This window comes from Poecilia latipinna, unplaced genomic scaffold, assembly GCF_001443285.1.
Source record: "Poecilia latipinna isolate Pla-1442-1.1 unplaced genomic scaffold, P_latipinna-1.0 Scaffold592, whole genome shotgun sequence".
Taxonomy (NCBI): domain Eukaryota; kingdom Metazoa; phylum Chordata; class Actinopteri; order Cyprinodontiformes; family Poeciliidae; genus Poecilia; species Poecilia latipinna.
The window spans coordinates 188,854-210,408 of record NW_015113208.1 but is presented as its reverse complement, the minus strand read 5'-3'; the positions used below and the strand labels follow the sequence as shown (position 1 = coordinate 210,408).

Sequence of the window (21,555 nt, the reverse complement as noted above, 5' to 3'; positions counted from 1 at the left end):
ATATATATATATATATATATAAATAATTTTATCTGCTTTAGTTCTAATTAATGACATATAAAGAGATTTCTCATTACAGAGATACAAGAAGCCTCTTGTGATGGATAAAAGCAAAAAGCTCTCTCAAGACCTCGGGTACAGGCATATTTCTAAACTTATAAATATTCCAGTTAGCGAAATCCACAAGCAGAGAGAAAACAATTTCCCCCATAACCTGGCCACAACCAGGTGCTCCTCAGTGGATTTTTGGTTGAGAAGTAGAAAAAAATCTGAAGAATCGTCCCAGAGCCAAACACAACTCACCGATAGCTTAAAAATACTTAAAGAGCATTGTTAAAATTTGCTGCAGAACACTTGGACAGATCAGAGAAAGAGTAAAATGTAACTCTCTCAATATAAATGCACACTCTACGGTTGGAGGAGTGTCACAGTCAGGGATACCTTACCCAAGACAATTTTTAAAATCATACTAAGACCAAGATTTTAAGGGAAAGGAGGCAAACCCAATTTCAAGCCCATTTTAAGTATCTACTGTTAGCAAACGTTTGCTTGCTAACTGGTGTCACTCGTGCGCCTTATTTTTTAGTCCGGTGCATTTTAGGTGGACCCAAATTTGCATGTAAGCATGTAAGGGGCACTGAGGCCAGTGTTGGAAGTTTCAATGAACAAAACTCTGTCAGATGCATTTGAATGCAGACAGGACTTTCAGACTATTCAGACTAAATTGCAGCAAAAAAAGTGAAGGTCCTTTGGTGACGCACATCTAAAACTTCGAGAAGAGAATGCGGTCTTATGACTGGCTTCTCCACATATCTGAAGGGAGACAATGATCCAAAAAAATATAGCCTTGGGAACTCTCAATTGATTTCAGAAAAAATGAAAATGAAGCTACAGGAATGGGCCAGTTAAGCACTCGACTTGAATCCAAATTAAAAGAACTGGAGATCGTATAAAAAGTCCCCCATAAAACATTTAATATTTGTGAAAAAGAATGGGTCAAATGTCATACCTGAGTAAAACATGCAACAACCTTCTCCGTACAAGAGATAATCTAAACCTGGCATTTCCAAATGAGGATTTCCTGTTGGGTACTAAATAAATTGCAGCAAGCATTTGAATATTTATATTTTTAATAACTTTATAAACTATTTGTTTAAGTTTTTTTGCATTGTGTGGATTACATCAGTTGTTACCAAAATCTGGTTTAAATTTCATGTCCATAGGCCAGTAGATACATTAACAGTGAAAAACCAGTACTGTGTGCTCAACACTTATTTTCCCTGCTATATAAGAGTAGGTGCTGTCAAATGCCAGTAATTGGCTGAACCGTCCTGTTTAATCATGCGCTGCATAGGCAGTCATGGTTTTATATGCAAAGGAGCTGGAGAGAAATGTGCAAAAGGGACTAAGGAGGTGAGGCACATGAGGGAAAATTGCTTGTGCGTTCACAGAGGTGGACTGCAACTGATCCACAAATGGGATCTTAGTGTGTGAGGCGAATACAGCAGTCGAGGTGTGTTGGTGTGTGTGCATGTGTGCGTGTGTGAGTGTGTGAGTGGACTTAACGCACCTGTGAGTGGGACAGATACACGGGCCTGGAGAAGATGATCCACTCCACTACTTTGCTGCAGGGCGGAGTGGTCAAAGAGCCGGTGTATCGGTAATAACTGTCCACCGACGAAGGCAGCAGATCCCTCAAGATGAATGACCTGAGGTTGGTCTCCTTTTCTGGGTGAGGCATGGGATTAAAATTTGTTAGTACACAGATCTTTAAAGCTTGGTGTTCTGCACGTGGCCCCATTTCACCCTCCTTGTGGCGTTTTTACAGCTTTCCTGAAACCTCCTCTCATGGAAGGGCAGTAGTTAAAAGCCTCAGTACTTGTTATCACCCAGGCCAGATCTTTGTAGTGAGATGGGCTGAGAGAGGCGCAAAAGCAGGGAAGTCTGATAAGATGGCCAACCCTGACAGCTGATCTGTGGCTGGGTGGCAGTGTGCGCTGCTCCATGTAACAACTGTGGCTGGGCCACGGGGATTAAGAAAGATCATTATGATTAGCAGATTTGTTGTGTTGTGTGATTAAAACCTGGCAAAGCTGAGCAGAAAAAATACAAACAAATGAAAAAAAAAAAAAAAAAACATATAGAGGAAGATGTCTTTATCTCCTGTAAATATGCTGTGTGGGTTATGGAAGTTGGTTTGTTTTATCCTAGAATTATGAAGACAGGATCCTAAACAAAGCTGAATTTACATCAAATCCAATCTCTCACTGCCTATGGCCTTATCTTTAAAGAAACAGAGGTTCGGGGTGTGGTTTGCATTCAAACAACAGACGCACGGGCAGCTTCGCCCCTTTGCTTCATCTGTACTCTGAGTCAAACTCAGTATGCACGGCCTTTCTTCTCCCTGTCTTCAGACGGTGTACGTGCCCTATCGCTCCTGGGCCGCCGAGATGCTGATGGATGGATGACTGTGGGATAACGAGCTAGTGGAAAAGCAACCATCCTAACAGGGGAGAAGGCGAAGAGCATTTAGCAGCTAGCAGGAAGGGAGTCCAAAAAGCTGCAACATCCATGCCAAGCTCTTTGTCAGCTGGGGAAATGGGATTCTGTGGTGCTAGAACAAACATCTGTGTATGTGCACAGCACAGATTCATGCCAGGCAGGCTTTGGCTTGGGAGGTAGAGCAGGTTGTCCACCAATATTCAGGGCTCACTGCTCAGTCTTTGACCCTTCCAAATAGCATTATGTCCATGAGCAAGAAAATGAACCCAAAGACGCTCCTAAAAGCACAAGCCCTTTACAGTTATTATATATCTGTAAATGGATAAATGAAAATGTAATAAAAGTAGGGGTTATGTTTAAAAAGCAGGCTTGTTATGTATTTAAAAAGTAACTGATGTATATAGTATCTTCTTTTTCTTAAACCACAGAACAAGCATGGGCCGGTAGTTGGTGTTTAGGTATAAATACCTGTAAATGTTACACAAGCTGAATTTTAACAGTTACCATAGTTAACAGTCACAAAGAGGCAAACATTGAGGATTAGCAATCCATGAAAAGAGGGATTTTTGACGATGTATACAAAAGTAGTGCATCCATATATGAGGAATATAAATTATGAGGCACAGATTTTAGTTTTTCTGTTGTTTGCAAACAATATTTAGACACAAAATGTTTTTCCCCTTAAGGAACATGTGGCAGTGACTTTTTGTCCAAACATGGTGCAACATTGAATCGGCCCTGCAGCTGTACAGCGGATGGTCCTGGTAATTATCCATATCGGCTTATTTAGTTGTATCTTCCTATGAAGAGAAAGCCAACAAATCAGCCATACTTTACATTAATATTTTAGATATTTCTGTAAATACAGTGATACTTTCGCTCATATCTAATCCATAATTTAGATATGTAGCTCATAATCCACTGCTCCACATTGAATGTGTTGCTCAAGAAAAGTAAATGTGGGAGCAACATCTCTCTTAGTAAGGCAACTGCAGCTGGTAAGCTGCCTGAGAGAGACATATCTGTCAAGGAGTTGTCCTCCCCAAGCAGGTAGTTCGTCTACTGTACCAACTAATATCACTGTGCTTTCCTTGTGTTATTTTACACAAAGCAGAATTAAAAAGGTGTCATTTGCAGGCAATAAGCCCTTAAAAACTGTCAGTATTTATATGTTTGTATAATTTCAGCAGCTGTAGGAATAATTGCCTTTTTTGGTAAAATACAAGCAGTTCGATAGTGTTACAGATTTTTGTGTTAATTGTATTTTCACTTATAGTTACCGCAGTCATGTTCCACCCCATTCTTATTACAATACAAAAGAGGGCCTTCAGTTTTCTTTATTGCGTTTACTTCAATTTGAAGTGACCTATTTTATCCTATTTTACTTTCCTGGGGCTAAAAAAAACATGTGGTGATAGTCTCTAGAGATGAGAGGCATTTAAACAAGAATATTTTTTTTCTATATCAAGTAGCACACATGTTCCTGCAAGTCCAACACCAAATGTCCATCTCCTTTCAAATTTTAATCAGAATCAGCTGCGTGAAGCCGCTATGAGAGTAAAAAAAAAAAAAAAGAAAAAAAAAATGCAATACACTTCCAAACATCATCTTGTGTGAGTGTACAGTAATGCTTGCAAAATCACTGCCACCATCAGGTCTTAAAGGAGCCAAACATCGAGCCTCAATCTGCAGTAAATATGCATACAGTGATTTCAGCCCAGCAGCAGTGACTTTATGGAACGAGCAATCTCATTAAGACTCGTGCCACAGCACATAACAAAGAACATTAATAGTTAAAAAGCGAGTATGAGGCTTTGCAACTGCCACAGTCCATGAGAGGACATAAAAGACAGAAACTGGAGGTGGGGCGGTTTAAATGAGGTTCAGATGTAATTAATAGTTCTGTGTTTATGAGTGAAACACTGTGGAGGTCTCCTCCTGCAGAGTTTTTCTACCAAGGGATAAGCAGCATCTTGCAAATTTATTCTGCTTTTGAAGTTACGATCTTTTTTTTTTTTTTGGTGGTAAGACTAATTTAGAAAATATATATTCTCTAATATATATATATATATATATATATATATATATATATATATATATATATATATATATATATATATATATATATATATGCGCAAAAATCTGAGAACATCAATATTTGTTTGCTGGGAGCATGTCGGAGTCCGTACTGCCAGAGAAATGTACCTCTTGGATCCTCCACTGTCAAGTACGAAGCAATGTCAAAGGGATTTTGTAAGGGTCAATTGCTTTTTGAAAATCCCACACAAATTTAATTCCTACTGTAATGCTTTGTGATAAGGAGATTTGGGTATGAGGCATGACAACATATAAAATAAATAAATGAGTACAAATACTTCAGAGAAGCAAAGAACAATCCTTTCTCCAAATATTAATCTACCTTCACGGATATACTGGTGTTTTTACATGAAGCAAACTTTGCATGAGGGTACTTTTTCATTACTTACCATGGTGCACCACCCCTTTCAATCCCTGGATGATTGGGTCCACAGCTGGGTTGTCTTTTTGCCCAAGCTGCAGCAAATGTCCAAAGACAAAAGGGGATTATGGGAAAGGATTAGGAGAATTGTACAGCAATTTAAACAAAGAATTAAAATGACAATCAACATGAACAAAACACAGGGAGAAGCCATAAGAGCAACATATAAAACGTATTGTAACCAAGCTGCTCCTAATACCATCTAGTGACATTATCGTGCGAATATTGTTCCTGTAATACATTTTCTGTTAGAATTGGTTTAATGGAGAGCTGCCGCTGCAAAATAAAAACTGTCTTAACGTATTATTTGATTAATCATGGCCTTGACTGTACTGAATATAAGAGTGTCTTTTTACTTGTACGTATAAAGATGCAGGTCCTAAACTGAGGTGCAACCAGCTTCTGTGTGCAAGACGACGTAATGCAACCACCAAACCCGTCATCTTACGAAACGCTACAGCTTGGAGGCAGTGCCTGGAGTCTCACTTCAAGACTGCTTGTGAACTCTTATGAGCATCCCTGTACAGTTTAAAAGCAACAGCAAAAAACAACATTTTTAGCCAACAGCTATGTTTTGACCAGCACTCCAACAGATGATTATTTGTGATTTTAAGGCCAAAATCCATAGATTATAGACATTTATCAGATTATAGAAAGATAAGGTGAGACAGATTTTGATTAAGTAGATTGTCATGAATTGAATACAACGCAAAAAAGGTTGCTCCTCATTATTTTTCTATAATAAACTATGATAAACAAGCATAACATTATGACCACCTGCCGTATAATGTGTTGCTTTATTTTCTGTCAAAGTGGCTCTGGACTCCATACGACTCCACTAGGATCTGTAGGCAGGATGTTAGCAGCTTTAAGTCCTGCAAGTTGTGAAGTAAAGACTCTGTGCGACATACCACTATGTTGAGCACATTTAACAGATGTTCAGCAGGTGTCGTTACCTATTCCTGTCTTCACTTTTTACATTTATATCACGCATTTACTCTTCCTGGAGTAAATGTGTTCCTTAGACTGTTCCTGAGTTTTTTTTTTTTTTTTTTTTTGCTTTGCAGCAGGGCATACGAAAAGGCCACAACCATCAGGGAATACTGCGTCCATTAAAAAGTTGTACAAGATCTGCAACAATACTTGGGTAGATGGCTGGCGTCATGTGTTACCCAGCGATGCACATCCATGAACCAGACCAGCCCACCTTCTTCCATTCCACTGTGGTCCAGATCAGAAGTCCATGTGTCCATTTTCGATGGACGCCTACCACTGCAGACTGGGAACACCTCAGAACCCCTCTGACCCCGTTGTCTAGCCATCCCAATTTAACCCTCGTTAAACTTGCTCAAACTTTTAACTTTCCCGATTTTTTCTTGCACTAAGTAGCAAACATTCGCTTGCTACTTAATGTATAAACATTAAGATGTTCAATGATAATGGGATAAGCAATAAGGTTGCTGTTATGCCTGATTTGTGCCAGCTGAGTTCACAATATGATCTATCCAACTGATCATTAGTCACTTGCTTTTGCTGGAGAGATAATCATTTTGACTACCACAAAACTTAGCTACAAATTATGCATTCATGTCTTGTTTCTTTAACATTACTGAGAATCTGTGCTGTGTGTCATCTGCTGTTAGTGTGTGGTTTCTGGCAACAGCATCTAAAACTGGAGTTTGCAATGGCAACAGACTGTAGTGGGTCTCCTCGCAGTGAGAAGTGTAAGTTTTGCAAACAGCAGCAGCCGTGCAGGCAGGCAGTCTGTCCAGACCATAAGTGTTTGGATAGTTACACACTTTTTGTACTTCGGATGATACGCTTCAGAAGATTCAGCCCAAAGTACATATTGGATAAGAAATTATCGCGCAAAGTCTTGGATTAGTTTTACTGATGCATCAAAAGAACTTTGTGAAAGACCTAGCTCTTAGCACACTGCTTAAAATGCAAGTGTAATAATTTATATTAATGTAATATTTAAAGTGAGAACATTCAGTTTCTCCAAGTTTCACTTTTTTTTTTTTTCCAGTGAAAGCACTCCACATTCTCAGATGGTCTCTGTCAGCGTGATTTATTGGGGTGGTATTTTGTGAGGAACCATTGCAGTGATGTAAAATTTACAGGTTAAGCAAGTGGAAAACGTGCTTGCACAGGTGTGAGACGGCAATAGAGCTACAGAAGATTTCATGATGTAACAAAACACAAAATGAAGAAATAATGAAAAAAGCAGCACAATATACGTTTGCTGGGGTACAAGTTGTTCCAGATATAACACTATAAAAAGTCTTTTGTTTTATGTTGAAACAGTAGAGCCTAAGTGATAAAAAAATATATATATTTTCTGGTTGTTTCAAATCGATAAATACTTCTTGTGCTTTTGGACTACGACTGTGCAGAACTACAAAAAATTTACACAATAGTGCAACTTTGCAGCAGGGAAAATATGACAAATATCCAGATTCCCTTGTTAGTGCAGTTATAAACTTTTATGTATTTTATTAGGATTCGGTATGACAAACCAAGACAAAATAGTGTATATGAAATACTCTGAGACGAAATCCAGTCCGTCATTCAAAATGACCAATCAGTGAAGAAGAGCAAGAAAAAGTCAGCAAGAGGCCCATCGTAACTCTGGAGGAGCTCCAGAGATTCACAGCTAAATCTTTTGACAGGATGATCATGAGTTGTATACTCCACAAATATGACCTTCATCGAAAAATAGCCTGAGGAAGGCCCATGATGAAAGAAAGTCATAAAAAAAATCCAGTGTATGTTTGCCACAAGCCATAGAGGGACACCAAAATCACCAAAGAATGTCATATGGTCAAAGTTCAAGTTTTGGAGCCTTGTGTAAAACACCGTTTTATAAAACTAACACAACACATCACCTGGAAAACTCCCCACTGAGACACACTTACATGGTGGCATCATTATGTTATACAGATGCTTTTATTCAGGAGGAAAAGATAGCTAGACAAACAGAACTAAATACAAGGTAATCCTGTAAGAAACCTGTAAGAGACTGTCAGAGATACTTTACATCAGGAATTGACAAAAATGCCAGTGTTTTGATATGCAAAGCTACACACTAAAAAGTTTACAGCTGTAGCTGTAACAAAAAGTGGTTCTGCAAAATGTTAGTCTGGTAAAAACTAGCTCCTTGTTCTGCGCTTCATACAGAGGGTCTGGACCCTTATCTATTGAGAACGATTGCTGACAGGAGGTGTAGACTTATTGACCTGATGAAATTCAACCTGAGAAATTGAACTCAATGGGAAAAAAAAAACACAGATGAAGCACCGAAGAGAGATGAGAATGGAGCGAAATATTGTTGGAATGCATTGGCTAAGCTAGCAAAATGTAGTCTCTGTGCGGTGAATACGAGGTTTCTATTTACAAAAAAAAAAAAAAAAGGAATTTTTTTATCCACTTGAGATGCTCTAGTTTGTGCTGCTCAATCACACGAAGCCCCACACAAACACTGAGGCTGGTGGTCGCAACAGGACAAAATGTATCACAAGAGTTATAAATACTTCTGCAATACTCATCGAACCACATTAACTTCTATCTCAGTCTTCTCTCAGTGCTGTGGCTCGCTGTATATAACTGCTCTCACACATGCACCACACATCCCTTAATGTAACAGCAACTGAACGTGTCAGCGTCACGCATGAATTCCCACACTTCTTCTGAACATTTTGTGAAATTGTGTGGTAGAAAAATGTGACTAGTTCGGAGCTAGTAACACTTATCGCTTTCAACATAACAGGAGTCTGAGCTGCAGCCCCGACACTAACAGACTTGCACGCAGAGCAGCGGCTGTTTGATCTGATTTCTGATCGGCAGTTGCGAAGAATCCGACAGATGAGTTATTAAATAATGAAATAGCGTTGCTATCCAAACTGTCCTCTCCTATTGGATAACCAAGGATAATTAGCAGCAGCCAAAATGTGGAGAAAATATATTTTTTAGCTTTTAATCCACAACAGGATGCATTAAAAAAAAAAAAAAAACAACAACTCACAATGTTCTTGTAATTCTGCATTGTGTAGTAATAGTGAATAATGATGTAAAGGTTTTTCTCAACATGGTACATATTCTGGGATAAATATACCTTTACCAGATGGATGGCTTTTTTACCTTCAGCAAGAATTGTGTCAGGAACATTAACAGCAAAGACACCAATGTGTGAACAAGCTTAGATTTCACAAACTGATGTACCGATTAAAGATTCATGATTCTTCCGAAAGATTTCCAAGAATCTCTTTAAATTTTATGAAGTAAAAACTTTTAATCTCACAGCGTGTTCAGGTCTCTAATGATCATGCAATCCCTCAGGAAGATTCCTTTGTAATCTGTTCAACGTATCCTTAATTGCTGGGAGTGACAAGGTTATTTTTTTTTACCCAATAAGTATCTCCAATGTCCTACTTAAGAGACAAGACTGGACAAAACAGTGTTGGGACGTGGGGACCATTTCCCCCACCGTTACGCAACATTAATTCAGGTCAGTTTGAGGAGAATAATTGTGTGGGACTGAAGGCTGAATGTGGATAATATTGCACACCTTAGAGGCCTTTAATAGGCCTTTTGGGAGCACAGAAAGAACTCTCGTCATTGATTAGAAATTGTAAATCTGAGCCAATGTGTGTGTGCCCGCTTAAACAAAAAAAAAAAAAAACCCTCGCACTGTAAACTGCTATTCAGCGGATTGTGTATGGTGGTGCTAATTGCAGTAAGCAATAGGGCTGTCAGGACCCAGCGGAGGCATTTAGGTCCTCGCACACACGCGGTTCATCACTGTCTGAGAACAGACCTACATTACGAAACACCTGTGTCCCCATTCCAGCCTCCATCCAGCAGATTTCCGACCCTAACCGGTATACTGTTAGGCCGAATGGTGGGATGCATTGATCACCTGCCAATACTTGTAAAGGAAATCCTAATAGAAATTAGCGTAACACAGACGAAGGCTCACAAGTTGTGAGTACAGCTTCTAAGAGTTCAAACAATCCCAGCGGTGCTTTTACACTAACCAATAATGTGGACCAATCTTACTAATCAAGACTGAATGTGTCCAGAGTGCCAGGGGACAATTTGTGCCATCTACTAAGCTATTTTTCAAATCCCGAGTATGAACCGAGGGTGGAATAGATTTCTACAAGTAGGAAGTGAAAGATAATTTAGATCACAAATCTATAATGATCTCAAAGATGTTGTTTATTTTCCCGTTATTGAAATAACATGAATATAGCTTCACATTTAAATGTTAAAGTGGGAGCTAGAGATTATATCAGTAAAGTTTTGTTAAAAAGCTGTATAAAGATGAATTTCTGGTCTTTGATTAGCATAAATCCAGATTAGTGGGAGCCAGAAGCAGAGACTAAACCCTAGTCCGGTAGAAGTCAATAGCAAAGCAGACTTGTACAGTCTTAAAACAATTCTAATCTCAAGAAGTGGTTGAAGGGAAATATTTTATTTAAGAAGCTTTAAATTGTTGTAAGTTGAAAATGTGTTCTACACCGGAAGATCATTAATATCCTACATTTATTTCCGGTGAAAATATTAATTGGCTTCTTTCAAGGATGGGGATTTCAGCCCACGACTCAGACTCAAGTAAAATGGATTTAATGGTTTATAACTAGCTATAAGTAACAATAATGAGCACAGTGATGTTTCTCAAACTAAACTCTGCATTAAATGATGTTGGGTTGTTAAAAAATATATATTTTCTCTCTTTTAAGCTAGTAAGATTACAAAGTTAGCTTTTGTTTTCTGAAAAAAAGATTTATGAAATGGTTTCCCTGTCAACAAATATAATTTTTTGACAGGGAAATAATTTTAATGTGTAACCTACAGAAATCCAATAGCACAGGCAGATTAGATGGCACAGAGCTGATGTACAAATGTTAATATCAATTAGAAACTTAAGACTTGACTTGAGACAAAAGGTTTGCAACTTTGCTTGGAAAAAAAAAACAACAACAAAAAAAACCCAAAAAACAAATGCATCTGGTTTTTTGTTTAAAACAACCAACTAATGCGATCCCACTGAAGGTTTAAAGGCACGAAAGTTGATTTATGATGACAGCAGTCTGCTCTGGTCTGGACCTCTTTCAGGAAAAATAACTGTGCAGAACCTTTTAAAAGAACCGCAGCTAAGTTTTTTAAAATTAAATATTCATTTAACTGTTATTGATTTCACTCCCTTAACTCTGTACATCAGATTTTATTCTTAAGTTTCAAATTCTAAACTCCCATTATGCAGATACAGGTGTTTTATAAGCTTCTGGATAAGGACATTTTCCATAAGTGCTCCAAGCAACTAGAGGCAGAGCTGTTACAAAGAAGTTATCCTCAAGAGTGGAGCAATTCCACTGAGAAAACTGAACTGTGGGTAGGAAAATGAACCCTTTATGCATGAGGATGTTTTAACATATTGCACGGTGCCGCTGCGTAGACCACACTTGCACTAGCTGAATGCTAATGTCTGAGTGCAATATTTGGTGAGTTCTTGAAGATGTATATATATGTCCCAGATGTGACTACACTCAGCTTGCCTGCATGCTGAAATTTGCTAATTAGTGTGAAGCACAATTAACCGAAATGTTAGCAATTTACCCCGAAGGAGAAACGAAATTTGACCCAAGAAAGGAAATTGTGGAACTTGTTTTGGAATTTTCTACTGGGAAAAGTATCTGTACCCCTCTAACCTTTTTACATGTTGACATATTACAACTCCAAACATTAATATAATTTGTTGACATTACATGTGATGGACCAACACAATTACTGTATGGTTTAGATATGAAAGGAAAAACAACAGTTTTTTCCTTTCTTTTTTTTTTAAACAAATCTAGGAAATCTAAATAGTTTTCTGTGTATTTGCACTGAGTCTCTTTACTCTGAAACCAGTAAATAACATACAGCACAACAAACTGCCTGCAGGAGTCACTTAGTTAGGAAATAGAGCCCACCTGTGTGTAGTTTGATCTCAGTAAAAATAAATACAGCTGCTCCTTTCAAGGCCTCTGAAGTTTGTTAGAGATTATATGTGAACATATAGCGTCGTGCAGAACAAGGAACAAAGCAGGGAGGTCAGAAATAAAGCTGTGGTGATGTTTAAATCAGGGTTAGGTTGTAAAAGAACATCCTAAGGAGAGCAATAATCACAGAGACAAGCTGAGAGACTCGAGGTACCTCTGAAGGAGCTGCAGAGATCCACAACTCCGCCAGAATAATCTTTCAACAACACGGCCATTAATAGTGAACTCAAAAAAATCTGGATTTTAAAGAAACTATCAAGGTCAAAGCTATACAGTAATAAAAATCACAACTTAACCCTCTTTGGGATGCATAGCAAAAATACAGAGAAAAAGACCAACATTGAACTCTGGCCAACATTTAAAAACGTTTAAATGTGTGATAGAAACATAGCACTGAATACAATATTCCCAACAATAAGACAAGATGCTGGTAACATCAAGTCCATTCTGTATAACTGTCCTTTCACTGCACAACAACAAACTACTTTGTGTTGATCACATAAAATTACAATAAAACATGACGAAAAGTCAAATTCCTCTGCAGAGCAATGTGATGATGCAGCTTATACCAACAGACAAATGCCTCTCTACATCCTCAGAGTTTGTAAGCAAACTATAGATCTTTCGCTGAGATACTTTACCTCAAAGAAGACAGCCATGGCGGCGATGATGCGTCTTTCCTTCATGGCCGCGCTGAGGCTGTCGAAGTCGTCTGAATTGTAAAGGTAGATCTGCATCTGGGATGGGGGAAACAGAGCATAGACAGCTTTAGGAGTGGACAAGGAGAAGGAGGAGTCCTCTCATCAATCACCTTGGACGCACTGCTGAGAAGCTGATGAAAAGCTGTTTTGAGGGGCAGAAAAGAGGGAGTATTTATCACTCTTATAAATCTCTCATAATCTGTGTCAGTCTTTTTTTGTGTGCGCGCTGCCACTCCGGGAGGCTGCCAAAGAAATACAGCATCCCATTTCTTAGGGCGACCGTCCTCACAGGCACAGTAACGAGGCGAGAGGAGAAAGTGGTGGTGGTGGTGGTGGGGGGGATGCCCCCCCCACCCCTTCTTGTGCAAAGATCTAACAGAATGATACGCCTCTAATCATGACTCCCAATTACCTTAAATCACCCACAACATTGCTTCAGATTTCACAACAAAGCTTGAGTATAATTTAAAACACATCATACACAGAATATATCACATACCTGTCATGGTACTAGCTTTATTCCCAGCAAAAAAAAAGGAATAAAAAATAAAAAATCCCACTTCTTTCATTTCAAGGCAGTCATGTTATGGTGGCACTGATCAAAATCAGCAAATGATTCTAAAAGTAGCAATTGGAGCTGTCAATCATCTCACTGTCAGGCCTCTGTAAATTGAAAAAAAAAGCCTTTCATGTCACTGAACCAAGTTAATTGGCAATAAGAAAAAAGAAAAAAAAAGGACCTAGATGTTGATTTAATTAAAGGCTGGGGTGTCCCTTTCTTTCCCTTGTCAAAGGAAAATCACGGGGCACCGCCAGCCACAACTGACTGTGCCGACAACAAATTTAAAATAAATACGTAAATAAGCATATAATCAAGGATAAGTCCCATTTACACAAACTCTTCGGGCCCGGACCAGGTTCAAAATGACTCAATCCAAATAATTTCAGTTAATCAGCTTGCTTCAGAGTTCCTTTAACTGCGGCCTTTAATGGAACTAATTTGTTGTCTGAGAACTCAGCAAGAAAGAGGACTGGCCATTCATCACCCTTCAGATGTTATTAACTACATTACCCCATTAGGGCTGCCCCCCCCTTAGGCTTCATTTACTCACTGAGAATGGCTCATGTGACCCGTTCTTGTTAACAACACACTTTATAAAACCTGCATTTCAATTATACACGTCCATAGGAGTCAATAAAGGAATTCTGTATCTCTTGATTACTCATTTTCTTAATGTATGTTTGGAGAGAGCTGACAAACTCTCCACGCTGGAGCCGGAGATAAAAATGTTGATTTAAATAAGAACAGACAGGTGGCCTGACAAATCTTTGAGCTCCCTGAAAAGCACAGGAACGTACTGTTCACATCTCCAGAATCGCTCTTTAATCTCACGTCGGTTTATACCATCCAGTTTTTTTTTCCCTCGCTCTTCATTTCCAGCACAAAGTGAGCGCAAAAACAAAACAAAAAAAAAAAAAAAAAAAACTTAAAGCCACTCTGCATTTCCATGTCCCATTTAAACGGCAAAGGTGAAAAACAAAGTCAGGTTTGGCATGATTTCCCAAGACAGCAAAATGTAGAGCAAAGAACTGGAAAAAAAACTACTAAAATATAAGTTTCAGCACACTGAGATGTTATATCGGGGAAAGGCAAATGTATTTCTCCTTCATCACTGTGTCGCCAAAGAATTTCATTGTTACCAGATATACGTTCACACTTCTCTATCACACACAATTATCTGTCTCCGTTGTTTTTCCAAGCTCCTCAGAGTATCGAAGAGGTGAAGTTAAAAGTCACTTTAGTATGACTGAAGAAACATATAAAACATGAATTCTGAGAATAGATTACAGACTAAACTTCATAGGTATGTGTAACAAGTTTGTTGGAGGAAAAAATACGAAGAGTTTACTGAACAGAAATAACTTGAAGACATTGTAGTAAGCCCTATAAGAACTTTTTTTTTTTTCTATTCAGTGTTAAATATTTAACTTTTTAACCATAAAAACAGACCGACTTTCTTGGATCCTTTTAGGAAAACCTCATTTTATGCATTTCTAAGAATTATTTTATGAACCATGAATGTTCATTGTTTGTTTAACAGCAATATTCATGCTTGAGAAGAGCAGTTTTACAAGCAGAGACATTTGCTTTTAAACCACCCATCAGTCTTTCCAAGAGATATACTTCAATTTTTTCAACTGAAATTTACCGCATTATGTTCTTTTTTTGTAGATATTTTTGCCACTAATACATAGAAATAGCCTGAAAGCAAAACTTTTGAAAGTTTTGCTTTCAAAACTATTAAAATTGTTCACTGTGGAACAGTTTAACGTCCTTTTAATGGGATGCCAGAGTTTTCTCAGTAGGTATGGAGCAAACGGTGCGTTTTATTTGTCCAGATAAGTGGAAATCTAAATGGCTTCTTATGCTGGAATCTTGACTTGGAAAGGTCCCAATATTAACATTAAGGCTGCACAAACGTATTGTTTTTGGAAAATCACTGTAAGCAATAGACATTTTTGGAAGAACTGTCTGGACCACAATTAGTGCTAGCTTTACATTTAAGTATTACACATTCAGGTTCTCTACTCATTTAATATACTTCATAAAGTCTTAGAAGCACTTTTAATATAAATGTTCTATGTTTTCAGTAGCTGGATATACTTTTTTACCATCAAGGAACAATGTTCTCCTGAAACACAAAGAAGAAAGACACTTTTTTACTTATTTATCTATTGCAAGTTATTGCATGTTTTTTCCCCAATACTGACCTTAATCATAACATAGTGACACACATCATCCTGTACAACCAACTATTTGAGACTATAGTCATTGTTTTGAGCAAAATGCAACACTATTGGCTTGTGTTCCTAATGCTAATAGTTATCGCCATAAGAATGACCAAGACTAGCTGGTTACAGTATTTGTAACCAGTAGGCGCTCAACTTGGGTAAGTTCCAGTTTTTCCCTTCCTCGCCTCCAAAAAAGGTCAAACTGAAGGGTTTGTAAATATTTCTGGTTGTAGAAGCTTGCAACCCATCAATCTTATTAGGAAAAGACAGCACAGGGCAGCTTGCTGAAAGGAGACTTTTACACTTTTCCCTCACTCAAAGCAAAGACAAGTTGGGTTGCTGGAAATACAGTATTTACAGTCACAAGTATACATCCAGCTACATAAAGATCCGGTATACATGTGTACAAGAAAGGCACTGGATTTCTTGTTCTTTTTGTTTTAAATAAGCAAAATTGGATCGAGTTATACATTTTTTACTTGGCAGTGCTGTGATGCTGTGAAACTGTGGTAGTTTGGATCAAGTTTTAATCAAAAACTGAGAATCTCACACAGGCCCATGCCTACTGGTGAGAACATCAGAAGGATGTTTGTCGGGTGCAGAGCCTTGGCTCCATGTGACTCTAACATGAGGCAGGGCAGGGAATCAAACCCTAATTTCTCTAAACACGTGCTAGGTATCAATTATGTGTATTATATCTAAATTTTCCTAATTTTTTTTTTCCACATACAGGTGTATTGATTTTGATTTTCTTTCTAAAAAGCACAGGATTTGGTGCGTGCAGCCGTTTTCATTTTCTGCATGCGTTTCTTATAGTGCTCTGCATTTAGCTCCTGGGCTCTGCCTGGGTCAGTCTTGACTCATCCAACACTCTTCTATTTCCTACTTTTTTCCTTGCTTTCAGTGGAGCTTTTATCTTCCTTACTGTATGCCCACAGTAATACTTATTCATATGCTCTTAGTGCTGGTTGTGCAAACGTATACCCTTCCAAAGTGTGATTTGTAATCCATGTATAATTAATCTAACCTCAGCGACAACCTAATACATTATAGGGAAAGATCTCCCTGAGGAACCCCGAGGGGAGAAAAAAAAAAAAAAAACTCCACACTTTCATTTGTCATAGAGCTGTTTGAGTGAACAGGTGGTCCATCTATCGATTTGCCCACTTCACTCCCAAGAAAAAGAACATAGTTAGATTAATGTCAAGCTCAGGAGCCACAGGCCAAGCACTCCATTGGGTACTTTCCTTTTTTTGGGAGGAGTTAAAGATATCCAAGCGAAAAAGCCAGATCTGCTCCATAACATGGCTCATTGAAACTAAATTTGTCTTTCACCTCTTGTACACATGAAACCAATCTGTGTATTTTGAAGCTTCAGATAAAAGCCCTTTTCCTCTGCTGTGAACAAACATGCTTGACATCTGACTCAAGGCTGAATGTGACTCATTTGTAGTGAGAGATAATTAAAAAGAAAGCCGGAGATCAGTTTTAGTTCACAGATAAACAAGTCTGGGAGATCAGGCTTCTTGGTCAAGCTGCTCATGTCTTGAACAAAACACACGTTACGCAAAAACAAAACCCGACCTCTGCTATGACAGGACGCTGGCTACACCGAGCGCAAACATTTATACGAGCCGTATAACGTACACAATTCAGCTGCACGCATCCTGTCAGATTTAATGTAATCTGAAATATATCAAATTGTTCAGCGTCGCAAATATGAAAAATGAAAAAAGCAACTCTTACAAGATGAAGCAGTCAAATGGCTAAGGGCTAGCTCCTACACAACCACACTCCCCCTCAACCATTCATCATTTCATTTTACTTATACCCTCTGCTTCACACTGTGGAATAATACATCACACTTGATTTATGTATTCTGACTTATCAATAAGAGAAAATTTTTAAAAAGCAGACCTCCAATTCTGTTGCTCCTGAGGTGTGTCATGAGTATCTACATGTGTAGTTAACAGCTACGATGGCAGAAGTTGCTTTGTTGTCCCTCTTGTATGAAAAGTCGTGGTAATGTACTTCTTTTTTCTTTTAACACACTGGTGTGATGGAAGTTGCCATGAGAGGTGTTTGCTGACCCACTTTTTCCTTCCTCAGGCATCATCATACCCTGTGCAACAGAAATCCCATGTGGGATTGCTGTTCTTTGTGTGGGGACCTATCAAGCTGGAATAATGTAAGCAAACCTAAAACAATGACCTGAAACAATAAGAACGCTAACAATAATAATAATAATAATAATAATAATAATAATAAAAATCTAATAAATAATTGAGTCATTGGTGTCTGGCGCTTTTTCTAGTTAGGTAAAATAATTCTCCCTTTAGTCACTGAATACTTTGAAACAGATAAAAATGTGTAAGAATTTTTTTCTTAAAGGGACAGTTCGGATATTTTGAATTTGGGTTCTGTTGACATTAATGGGAAAAGATGGGATGGTTACTATTGTAAAAATAGATATATCAATTTAAAAAAAAAAACTACAAATTCAAAAGTACTAAATATTTTTGTCATAGGAGTTTAAGTTAATTTTAATGAGATATGATACAAAGTCCTGGGGTTATCCAAGTCTTCTGCTGCTATATGAAGCATAGAGCAACAAAGCGCTGCTCCACTCCTCGGTTGATGTGCACTGCTGAGCTACCAGCTCAAAGAGAGACTATATTCATCCTTGCTTAAAAACAGAAATATTAAGCCAACACAAAAACTAAAGCAAAACTAAAGCTGGCAAGCTATGCATTGCAGGTCTCTTAGGCAGCTGACCACCAGAGCAGAGAGCCTGACTAATTAACCAGCTGATATCATATTGATATACTAGCATAAAAAAAAAACATACAGCACAAAACTCATTAAAAACTGTTGCTAAATTGAAAAATTTTTTTTTTTTTTTTTGCTTTTTGCAAAGTCAGTGCATACAGCAAGCACTATTACAATATCTAATATTCAATGTGTAATTATAGGAATAACTGTTGAAGTTTTGTTTTAAATAAACATTCTTTGGTATTTTTTTATATTTTGGATTTTTTTTTGTAAAATGTTATTATATCATGATAATTAGATGCTGCATGTTAAGACTATTGTAGTACGAAAATATGTCTTTTGCGTTCCTTGTTCGCACTAACCTATGTTTCATAATGAGCACAGAATAGCTTACCTGCAACAAAAGACTCTCTTAGCACCTTAACTTTGATCATGCAAACTAGTCCCTCAGCTAATATCTAGTCAAAGTGAGACAAAAGGAGACTTCCACAGTATCATATCACCTCCACTCTTGTAAATGCCACAGTGGTTCATGCAAACACTGTATTATATACCTTTAAGCCACCAACACATTTGCTCAAGATGCTTACTGCTGCAGCGGTTTATGGGTATTTGCAAAGGGACCATGGTGAGTCGCAGTTTGTTGGATTGACCTCCACATGCACAAGCAAATATTTCAAAATGGAATGTGTTACACATTAGACCAGAGTAACCAGTAAAGGACTGCCAGGGGACACAAAAAATATGTAACATTTGCATTAACATTAACAATTTAAACACCAATTTCACTTCATCATTTCACCCCTTTGACATTTATACCTTTTGGTTGTGGGGTTGTTGCTGCAATGACTGTGTGTACATTCACACCAGAGGGACGTTTCATGCCTGCTTTGACAACCGGCAATAAAGTGTCCTGTATTTTACTCAAAGCAAATGCAGTTCTTAGCCTATTTTGGGTCAGTGTGTCATAATCTTCAAAATCTTATACTCATATTTTATTTAAATTAACTGCTCCAAACAGAGCTCACAAGCAAAGCAAATGGGAAAACTACTTATAGATAATTACTACTTCTAACTTCTTAACAGAATCCTATGAAATTTAAATGTATCCCAGTTCTATTAGCAGGTATAGACCAAGGATTTATGGGCCAGATATCTGACAGAAGAGATAAACATAATGCTTTCCCAACAGGGTTTTAATATGTGCATGCATATTATATTAGGCATAATCAAACTGCCACTGAGAGAAAAAAAGAAAAAAAAAAAAGTACAATAGAAGCCAGCTATTTAAATACACCAATTAAAAGGACGTGCACACACAATCAAACCAAACTTCTCATTTTAGGTTGGAAGGAAACGGACAAGGTTTGACCCGAGTTATTGTGCCTAAAAGACAATAATCCTCGATACCGACCAGATCTATGTACATTTATGAATTCAAAGACAGTTACAAAAAGTCTCCAAGTGTTAGTGCAAGGTTATTTAGCAAACAGAAATAATTGTGATAATTCTAAATGACCTAAAACAAGACAAGGTTTGTCTGACTTGATTTCAGACAGTGACAGAAAAAATTGCATGTGCCTTTTTTTATTTGGTGTATGTAAATATCTGGTTTCAACTGTGTTTAAGTTCTGCCAAAGTAATTGGAGCCGGGTTTTCTGAGTATCCTAGTGAGTTCAGGCTGTGGGCTTTCACATCATGCTTCAAAGGTTGCTGAACACCACAGAGGCAGACCCTGTGAAAAAGCTAGGGTCGCTTCCTGGCCTAACGTTGGAGGCTCTGCATGCAGGTGTAAATTAAAGTCTCAAAAGGGACGGTGTTGCATGCTCTCTTTTCAGTGTTACTTTGACTGAAGCATGACACCAACATTTTCTTACAACCTCAATAAATTGTATGAACTTGTAAAAAAAAGAAAAAAAAAGGAAAGAGCATATGTGTCCTTTAAGCATGTTTGGTCAAGGCTTGCCATCTTGAAAACTGGCAAAAGCTGACTATTTGAGTCATTCTCCCTCCTCCCAGCGCTTATGCTTGCTTACTTTCTTCTGCTTGCTTGCTGACTAGTTTCTATGCAGTCATTTGCAGCATATGGTGTCCAGGTGTTAAAGCTTACTCAGGCTGTTTAGACACATTTCCTATACGGCTATAAAAAGACACATCGCAGAGATCACCATCAAGCAAAATTTAGTTTGTTTCTCTCATACATAAAAATTGTGTAGCTTTTTTTTTTCTCCCCCTCCCCACGTCTCGAAACAAGCTGAGCTATTTAAGCCTTGACATCTACCCATTTGCAGGTATGCATTATGCCGCTAATTTATACTGAGAGAGCACATTAGCTTTGGAATCCGAGCTCCTTCACAGAGAAGTCACCGCAGAAACCTTGGTCTACACACAAAGACATGCCTTGCAACAAAAATCTACATTTCAGATCTATGAATTATGTACCTGCAGGGCATAATTTTCTTCTTCTCTTTGCTTTTTCTCCCCTCCCTTCTTAACAGCAGCCAAATTGGCCATTAAAGTAAATTCCATCATATTATTTAGAAGCACACCATCAAAGGCGCCATATGCACAACAGCTTTATAATGGCTGTATATAATCCAATGCCCTTTAACACTACGCTGAACACAAAATGATGTGGCAAAAATAAATCTAATTACCCAGCCATTCAGCATCAAAATGCTGTGGCGGAAGAGAAGGCTCCAAAGAAGAGGGCCAAGAACAAACAGGAAGACGCCGCTCGCCTCGTCTTTGGATTTACCACGGACAGGAAGAAAACCAACAATTTCCTGTTTTCACACACTATTAAATGTACACTAATTAATATGATTTTACATAAAATTGTTGAAAAAAACGACACGGACTTTAATCCTACTAAATTTAAAATGTATGAGACATATTCAAATTCAGTTTAGAAAAGGCATACTACTGTAAATTACATAAAAAAAAGAAGAAAAGGCAGTTAGAAGTTATTCCCTGCATGACATAAAAAGAGTGAAATTTGTACTTTAATCCATTATTCAGAATAAATCATAACTGAGGATCCCAGGACTTTATACCCTTTAAATCTCTTTTATAAGAGTCTTTGATGATTTTTGTTGCTTTGCCTTTATTACAGGCAATCTGTTGCCGCGTTTCTCAGTCAGTTGTATACTGCAGCTTGAGTGATTCCTGTAAAAGCCTCCCCGTCTGATAAATTCCCACATCTTTTAAAATTCCACAAACC

At 37.9% G+C, this 21,555-nt stretch overlaps 1 protein-coding gene across 1 annotated transcript in view; it reads right to left on the bottom strand.

Annotated features, from left to right (window-relative positions):
• Nucleotides 1-21,555, bottom strand: part of LOC106953607 (protein tyrosine phosphatase receptor type G) — a 161,000-nt gene that overhangs the window by 38,881 nt on the left and 100,564 nt on the right. The window contains exons 5-7 of the mRNA XM_015042494.1: nucleotides 12,708-12,803; nucleotides 4,989-5,055; nucleotides 1,571-1,728 (exon numbers count right to left, since the gene is read on the bottom strand). Of these exons, the coding sequence (XP_014897980.1) occupies nucleotides 1,571-1,728; nucleotides 4,989-5,055; nucleotides 12,708-12,803 (321 nt within the window). The remainder of the gene's footprint in view (nucleotides 1-1,570; nucleotides 1,729-4,988; nucleotides 5,056-12,707; nucleotides 12,804-21,555) is intronic.